General features: G+C 42.9%; 1 protein-coding gene across 3 annotated transcripts in view; it reads right to left on the bottom strand.

The window, feature by feature from the left end:
• Positions 1–2902: 2902 nt before the first annotated feature.
• Positions 2903–9155, bottom strand: part of phf19 (PHD finger protein 19) — a 40900-nt gene continuing 34647 nt past the window's right edge. For all 3 annotated transcript variants that reach the window (XM_041194289.1, XM_041194287.1, XM_041194290.1), the window contains 2 exons: positions 8114–9099; positions 2903–3708 (listed from right to left, as the gene is read on the bottom strand). In XM_041194289.1, coding sequence (XP_041050223.1) covers positions 8775–9099 — 325 coding nt within the window. In that variant the 3' untranslated portion in view covers positions 2903–3708; positions 8114–8774. The remainder of the gene's footprint in view (positions 3709–8113; positions 9100–9155) is intronic.

Raw genomic sequence — 9155 nt, 5'->3', positions numbered from 1 at the left:
GACAAGCAAGCAGTGATAGGAGCAGATCATCAAAAGACGTCACAGACAACAGAACACAGAGGTGTTGAAGTTGGTGATATTCCAGACTGAATATTGAATTCAACAACTTTAGGTCTTGAGCTCCCTCCTCCATCCCCACCCCCTTTCTGTTTCTTCCCCCTTCCTTTTGTTTTTTTCCATTAATTTATATAGATTTTTCTTTTCCCACCTATTTCCATTATTTTTAAATCTTTTATGCCCCCCCCACCCCCACTAGAGCTATACCTTGAGTGCCCGACCATCCATTCTTAATTAGCACATTCGTTTAGATAATATCACCAACTTCAACACCTGTGTTCTTTTGTTTGTGACATCTTTTGATGATCTGCTCTTATCACTGCTTGTTTGTCCCTACAACCACACCCCCCCCCCAACCCGCCCACCTTAAACCAGCTTATATTTCACCCCTCTCCTTGTAAAGAAAAATCAGTTCTGGTGAAGGGTCATGAGGACTCAAAACGTCAACTCTTTTCTTCTCCGCCAATGCTGCCAGACCTGCTGCGTTTTTCCAGGTAATTCTGTTTTTGTTTTAGATTCTTAATATCTGGCATATAGGAGCAGCATTTTCTTGGGCCTGAGGTGGGCAGAGGCATTCCTGGGATGAGGTGCATGAGGAATCAGAGTTCTTCAGATTAACATGTATCATGTCTGCACTATGAGTGCTCATTATTTATTACCCACCCACGTCAGGAAATGCTAATACACAGTAGGTTTGCCAGCATCTATTTAGAGGAACAGGAATAGGCTATTCTGCTATTCAATATTCACACACATTTCCCTGGCAACCAATGTCAAATGGGCATTGGGAGAGGCCTAGAAACAACTCACCTGCCAACACTCACAGTCAGCGAGTGCATAGCAGAGCAAATAGGAAGAAATAGAAGTATGTATCTGCAAATGTGATATTTAAAAATGTTTCTCCCAAGTGCTTTCCTGAAATTATATTAAAAAAAAAGCTTGATCAATCCACTCTAATACCCTTGTAAAATTGAACCCAGGTAGCACTGCCAGTTCTCAATCTGTGAGACAAAGCTGGATAAATATACCAAATTGTCTTTTCTAATGCTTGTTGACATAAGCACTCACATAGTGTCGAAAGTTCTTATCTTTTAAACCGAATGAGTTTTCTTAATTAGCTAAGAGAAACCTGATCAATAGGTCCTGAAACCATGACAGATAGTACAACGACTCTGTCTTCAGTTAACAATAGGGAGCCTTAAGGCATGTGGACTGATGTGGGAGGATATAATGTCAGTAATTATAGCAGGAATGGTGGGTCCATTAAGTGAATCTGGGCTTCTTTACACTTATTATCCAAACCTCTTCCAGCTGTCAAAGCCACTTGCTTAATATCTAAAACAACAACAGAAACAGAAATACCTGGAAAAACTCAACAGGTCTAGCAGCATCATTGGAGAAGAGCACAGTTGACGATTTGAGTCCTTATGACCCTTTAACAGAACTAAGTAAAAATAGGAAAAGGGGTAAAATATAAGCTGGTTTAAGCTATCCCCTTTTCCTATTTTTACTTAGTTCTGTTGAAGGGTCATGAGGACTTGAAACGTTAACTGTACTCCTCCAATGATGCTGCCAGACCTGCTGAGTTTTTCCAGGTATTTCTGTTTCTGTTTTTGTTTTGGATTTCCAGCATCTGCAGTTCTTTGCTTTTATTGCTTAATTTCTAGTTTGGATACTTTATCCATTTCAGCTGAATTCTGGAAAGGTTGGTACCCGTTTAATATGTCCAATTTTCCTCACCAGAGTAGTGTTGAAATTCGAGAAATGGATTGCCCTCCTCTGTGTTTACTTTCTGATTTTTAGAAAAAATTGAGCAACAAGGTGATGACCCAGGACCAATGGCAAATTCACCAACTCCACACTTACTCTTATGCGTCGTCATGGAAACAGTATCGACAAAACGTCAAGTTGCTCGCATGAACACACAAGGCTTTTGAGTACCACAAGAGGAACGAAGCCCTCCGCCAGATTTCCACGATTCATCCCAGTGTTGTAAACTGTTGTTCCAGTGTCAAAAGATAGCTCCCCCCCACCCCCACCACGGAGCTCGTTTTGCAATCCGTAACTGGTTCAGCTCGGCTCAAATAAAGTCAGTATGCTGTCGTTTTCAAACTGGCGGAGTCTTGAAGGTATTTGAGACTATAGTTGCTTTAAGTTGGCAGAACGCAAAAGAAATCAGTAGCTGGGCAGTATTTTCCTTAACGGGATTGTGAAAAATGTCACAAGTCTCAGGTTTTAATCGAAGTGGCGGCAGGATGGTTACATAACTTTTTTTTTTAAAAAAAAGCATTTTCTACACCAAACTGCATTATAACATAAACAGAGATTAACAAGGTTGGTTTCTGACGGCAAGCTCCTTGCAGCTGGAAAGCCTTGTAAGAGAGGAAGGGAAAAATGTTACCTCAGAATTGGCACCTTCACAAACACACACACACACACACACACACACCTTTCCCTTTGGGGAGTGGTGGGCAAGTGTTGGAAAGATCATCTGGCTGGTTATCAAGTCCTGGAGTGGGACTTAAATGCAGAGCTTTTGGCTCAAATGCGGGATGTACCTATAAACAAAGACCTCTGACCTGCTGATTGGCTAAAATATCTATCCTCTTGTTCTCACACTGACAATAGTTGAGAGCTAACTTTCCAGATACCCAGACAAGCTAATGCATCACTTATGATTGTGTCGGGGGGGGGGAGTGGGGGGTTAAAGCTTCCCTTTGCGTGCCATTTTTCATCAAAATGCCTCTTGTTAACAACAATTGAGAATTCGTATTGCTCTGAAAATTAAAATACAATATAGAAAAGTAGTCAAAAATGAGAAAGGTTAACAACAGCACAGAACAACAACTTAACCCAAGAATTTATTGCCAATTGTTTTTGCATAGCTGGATAATACAGAAAAGAATACTGACTGCATAATGAAGAGTACATGTTTCATTACAAGAGAAGGGTAATCACACACTGTGTTTGCTTACAAATGTACAATGTTAATGTAATACTGTAGAACTTCGAATGGTTATGTAAATCACATTGTGCAGGCAACATTCATATCAGGATTGTCATGTCAGATTTTTCTAATGTCAGAATTGGGGGCGAAATGACGACTTAGTGGTAATGTCACTGGACTAGTAATCCAGAGGCCCAGATTAGTGTCCTGGGGAACGTGGGTTCAAATCCCACCATGGCAACTGGTGGAATTTAAATTCAGTTAATAAAATCTGGAATTACAAAGCTAGTCTCATGACAACCATCATAGATTGTCATAAAAATGCACCTGGTTTTCAACGATGTGGTCTGGCCAACACGTGACTCCAGACCCACAGCAGTGTGGTTGACTCTTAACTGTTCCCTCAAATGGCCTAGCGAGCCATACAGTTCAAGGGCAATTAGGGATGGGTAACAAATGCTGGCGATGCCAGTGACACCTATGTCTCATGAAAGAATGAAGAAAAAAATAGTTGGTCAAGCACTTGGGGAGGGCATAGGGCCACTGACTGTAGGATTCATTGCAAGGGTGGAGGCTTGGTACAGTACTAAGCATAATTCATTGGTTACAGTTCACCTCTCGTACTCCTGCTCATGATACTGTATCAACAGTGGTCAACTTTGACAGTCAGAGCCTTCAAGTCTGGTTACTGACTGATCGGATCACTGCAATGATGAAAAAAAATGAAAAGTTGATTGTCTTAATGTTGAGCAAAGTACAGCAGGTCTTTACAAATCACCTACTCAGCAAAAGCCTCTGAAATAATATTGCTATTTGCAACTCGATTTTTTTCTCTCACAAATGTTACTAAAGCGAAGAGCATTGAAAGGAACTTCATAAGCTAGACTAAGCATTTTCTATCCGCAGTAATGGATTTTTTTCTCCTGTTTTCTAAGCCAGGTCCGAGCATCAGTCAAGTGACACCATCACTGTAAAACCTTCAATTCAACTTACAGAAACTGTGAAAAATTTTGAACATTTCACCATTGCTGACATGGACATGGACGTAGCTTGGTGAGTGAATTGCTGGTCTGTTTGATAGGTTTTATTTCAGCATGTAGAGAAAGGGTAATCCAGCAGAAACAAGCAAGCCCTAGACTGGCTCAGATCTCACTCTTGCATCACCACCCAGCTCCTGGGTATAATGGCACCAGCAAAGATCCAGACTACAGCACTGCCCACTTGACCAAACAAGGCATCAAAACAGAACGAGGGATATGCAAGGGAGGGGAGGGGAAACTGACTATTTCTGTCTTTGTGAATCAAACAAGAGGTACCTCTATTAAAGAGGAAGCATTGCTGGTGAAATTTAATTCAGACTTTGGACAGCTGATACGAAAAGTGACTGTGTTCAGAATGTACAGTACATGGGATTATAAATTAGTTATGGCCTATCTTCCATAGTATATCCAGCAGCACACAGTCAGCCCACGTCTGAACAGGCTTGAGGGTGGATCCACATTGGACTGCAGTCCTCATTTACCTTAAGTGTTGGCCTGCTGGCACCTCTGAGTGACTATCTGAAATGTTGAATGTTGGGGTGCTAGCTTCGCCAGCAGCGACTCTAAGGTGAGTTGTGCAGGGGAGGGGGCTGCTGGGCGGTGGAAAGGGGATGGAGTCGGTACAGTAGCAGGTAGGTGGAGGAAGTTGGGGGGGGGGCGGAGCGAACGACTTCAGACCTGCTCTGCCCATGGCTCGAGAACAATATTTTTGGAAACTTCGAATGAATAAAATTACCTTTTGTTGCCAGCCAATTCTTAAGCTTTAGGAAATGACTTAAGGATCGTCAGCAGAGCGGGCTGTCCAATTTCAGCCATGGGGCCAAACGCAGCTCCCTCACTTACACCGGTAGGGGCCTAACTGCTGTTTTAGGTGACTGCTCGGGATGCCTGCAGAAAAGTCTGACCCCGTTATTGGATCACGTTTTCCAGGTGTCCTTGGAGGAGCAGGGCACGGGTCCACGAAATTGGCCCTCTTTTGTCTGCACTGTGCCTGTAAAATAGGCACAACAAGGTTCAATTTCTGCCACATAAGGGGCAGAATTTTACGGCAGTGGGGGTTTTACGTTCCCGCTGAAGTCAATGGTGGTGGGGGGGGGGTTTAGGACGTCTCACCGCATTTTACATCCCTGTCCCTGCCAAAACGGGGCTGTAAAACTCTGCCCAAGGTGTGTGAGTTCAAAAGGTAAAAGTTCCTACTGGTCACTGTCAGATAGGTTATCCCTTCATGTCCACTGGACACCTTGGGTGGTAATGTGAAACTGCAGACAGCAAATAAGCCGCCCGTTTTCCACCACACCCGACTTATTAAAAGCAAACTGGAGATTGTAACTCCTGTTACCAAGACAAGTTTCTCCCCCTCGTTTCCAGACAATTTATTGGCAATTTTATAACACTTTTATTGTCTATAGGCAAATAAAGCTACAAAAATCACTAAGTCTTTGGCGATAGCAAGGCTTATTTTATGGAGACTAAAACCACAATTAAATTATTCTCCGTATTGCACACGTGAAAAAGCCACTCAGAATATTGTGCATTTATTTTGGCCGTAATTGACATTGAAAAGGTGATCTGTCTCCATTAAAGACCTAAAACAGGGTATTTTCAAGAACAACATATTTTGATCTCGCTCAATCAAATCGCCAGTTTTCCTGAAAACACGATTTGAGTGAATAATCCTTCCTGTCAATTTCACTCCCACTTAGGATAAATCAGAGAAAGAGCTACATTTCTCACAATAAAAATACCTTTGGTACTCATCAGGAGATGACGACAATTCATTGACATCTTTAATGTGGTTATAATAGACTAGTTTTGTTTGAAACTTATTTAAAAGAGCTCATATCACCTTTTTCACTTTTAAATCGCTATTGGACCATGACAGCTCTCGCAGCACTTAACCGTGACAATATAAATCATACACTTTGATTATCAATAACAACTAAAAGTATCCCAATGTTCAAGCATTTCATTCACAACACCAGGTTGGTACATTCAGATTAAAGCTCAACCCTTTGAGAACAAGCAGAATTTCTGCAGCTTTCAAAGTGCACGCCTCTTTACTCTCCTGCAACCACCCGCAGAGGTGAATTATTAAAGCAGAGTTTCAGTTTTCATGATTGTTCACTTAGTTAAATGCATAGATAATGTGGAGCTGAGCCAGGCAAAGAGGCAAGTCCCAGCTTTGATCCTTGCTTCTGTGCTGATCCAAGGTTGGCAGTGAGGAATATTACATTTGGTTTTTGAAATCCCAGGACCAGTCTGGGCGGGGGGCAGGGTGTGAAATTAAAGCAATCAAATCAGATTCTTGGTTCTGATAGTTATCCTGGGTTTCCTGCTGGAAAGTGCACATCAGCTGAGGGCAGTTCGGGATATTTTTGGACAAGGCAGGGGTCCCGTTGCCAGGCTGGAAGGGGGTGCCATCCTATAGAGGAGGCCAGCCTGCCCCCCCCAAGAGCTGCCAATACAATCAGAGAGCCGGCGGCTCAGCAGTGCCACTGCTAGCGGTGGCCACGGCTGGTACTGCACCCGGAAGAAGTGGGTGCATGGTTAGACGGTGCAAGTCGGGTCTAGGGGTTTACAGGGTCATTCAGGCAGGTTCCGGCGAGTGGGAGGGTGTGCGGTCACTGAGGGAGTACAATGCTGAGGCCACGGGGAGGGCAATTGCTGCTGAGGCACTCCTTTGTCGGCCAATGAGTGCCCGTAGGGGCAGCCCCTACCCAGTGGAGTACCCCCCGCCATGCTGGTAAAATGCGAATGGAGACAGCAAGAGGATCTTAACTGGCCACTTAAGTGGTTCAATTGGGCTCTGGGCAGGCGGGCCAGATTTCCCACCACTGGCAAGACAGCAATGCAGTGAGAAGGTGCAGAGGCACACCACCTAACACCCTACCATGCCATTTTGCCAGCTTTCCTGCCTCCCAAGCCCAAAGGCCCCATGACACTTTGCTCCATTTATGATGCCCTCTACAGTCAAATAGCCTGCTGACACTTACTTGGAAAAAGGAGGGTGGTTGAACGTCCTATCAATTTCCTTACCAATGGATTGGTTAAAATGCTCCCCCCACCCCGCCACAAGACTTTTAAAAATCAGAGTGCATTGTCTTTTTAAGCTGAAATATTTTATGCACTGTGCCATGCCTTCACTCTCCTTTAGGCTGACAGAATGTTGGAGGTACAGGACACTAGGTAAAGGTAGGAGAGTTAGACTTGGTCTGCCAAAATCCAACACAAAGGTTAAAGTGCCCTCTAAAGAACAGAAACAACATTAAATCTTTCAAGAAACAGTGAAGTGACAAAAATAAAATCCCAATTTACTGCAACCAAAGTAGGGTGACAGAAGAAACAATCTAACATGGTGTGACCCGCACACAATGTTATAGTCATTACCCTGGCAGCACAAAGAAAAGGTTTCAGCCTGGTTATATTTCCAATGTTTGTACTTATGTCAAGCAATTTCTCAAAAAGGGTAAAAATTGCAAAGCATGTGAAATCTGCACAAGTAAGACAGACCCACAGAGCAAAAGCAGCAGCTTAAATACCTGTCAATTCACATTCTCTGAAGCAAAGTTCTCTATCTTCTCTAAATTCCAGTCCCAATAAGGAACATGTAGGTACCCACAGGAGAGGGCAACCTGGAGCAGCAACAACTCTACGTTATCACATTATATGCAGAAGCTAGATTTGCCCTTGGCAGACAGAGATGTTTCTATCTGATAAAAAAGGCTTTCTTTTTTGCCAAAAATAAAACTTTTAGCAAAGCTGGCTGATAGAAGGGTTTAAGCAGTAGAGGCCGATGAACACAAAATACAAAAGCTAGCTGTAGTTCGATCAGTTACATAGCAACTGGCTACATAATGAGCTAGCGTAATTCTAAAGCAGAGCTGTGTATGGAAATGGATTATTAATAAAAAAGATTTAAGTATGCAGCAGATACAGTGGAGCCCACTTAAGATCAACTTTGCGAAGGCTTAGTCCCACTTTACGATGAAACATTCTCAGTATACAACACCATCTCCGTTCACCACAACACTAAACATTGCAGTCTTAAATCTGTGAAATCAAAACTTACAATCAAAACTTTCACATCTCGATCTTGCTCCTCAAGTCACTTACAAGTGAACTCCATATCTTCCTTCCCAAAGCGTAAAATTTCCTTTAAATCTTGATTTAAATAAGATTTTCAGGGCCACAAACCAACTCATTGGCCACTGACATCAACATCAGCAAAGCAATCCAAAATAAACATAAGAATTTAAGAATTAGGAGGGGCAGTGGAATAAACAGCCCCTGCTCCGACATTCAATATGATCAAGACTGAACATCTACATAATCTCCACTTTTCCGATGCAATGAGGAAAGATCATTCCATTGATATTGTTTTGACACCAAGTCATCTGCACAGCCGGGTAAAGCTAGTGCAGCACTCGCTCATTGCCACCGGATATCTAGAAAGTTCTGCAAATTCTCTTCGGTCAGATGTTTGCTATGTACAAGATACCGCTAGCAGCAGAAAACCTCTCCTGCACCATTCTTAAAAATATTATATTGGCACAGCAGGTGGCTGACGAGGACTTCCAAGTCTTGGACTGAATGTTTGCTAATAAGAAAGCTCCAACGTAGTTTACTTTGATATTTTAACAACTACCGAAAACGGTTTGGAGCCTTGCCCAATCCAGGCTCTTTTTCACCTTGATCCACTGGTCGCTAAAAGGGAATTCCTCGGCTGTGATTCAATAGGGAGTAGCACCTTCCCATTCTACCAGGTACTGCACATTCCCATCCAGAGTCACCCTTCGAGCAAGCACCTGGAATTTTTCGCCACACGCCAGCCTTCCTGCAGCACCAAAATAATTAGTGATCGAGGATTTAAGATGGGACAGGGAGGTTTCATCATCACTCATACTATCAAAGGTGTGGCCGTTGATGTAATTATTATCCATGTGTTGCTCAGTCTGATCCACTTCATTCGCTGGATTGATGCCCTCTTTCTGTTTGTTTCTGCCGTCCAGTGAACACTCTATCGGTGCCTTCCTCTTACGACTCCCCACTGTCTTTCTAGGAGCAAGAAAATAAAACAAAACAGGGGAAGTAAAGACAATAAACAGTAATGA

The sequence above is a fragment of the Carcharodon carcharias genome, chromosome 8 (genome assembly GCF_017639515.1).
Source record: "Carcharodon carcharias isolate sCarCar2 chromosome 8, sCarCar2.pri, whole genome shotgun sequence".
NCBI lineage: Eukaryota > Metazoa > Chordata > Chondrichthyes > Lamniformes > Lamnidae > Carcharodon > Carcharodon carcharias.
The sequence above is the reverse complement of the archived record's forward strand: the minus strand, read 5'-3'. Positions and strand labels throughout refer to the sequence as shown.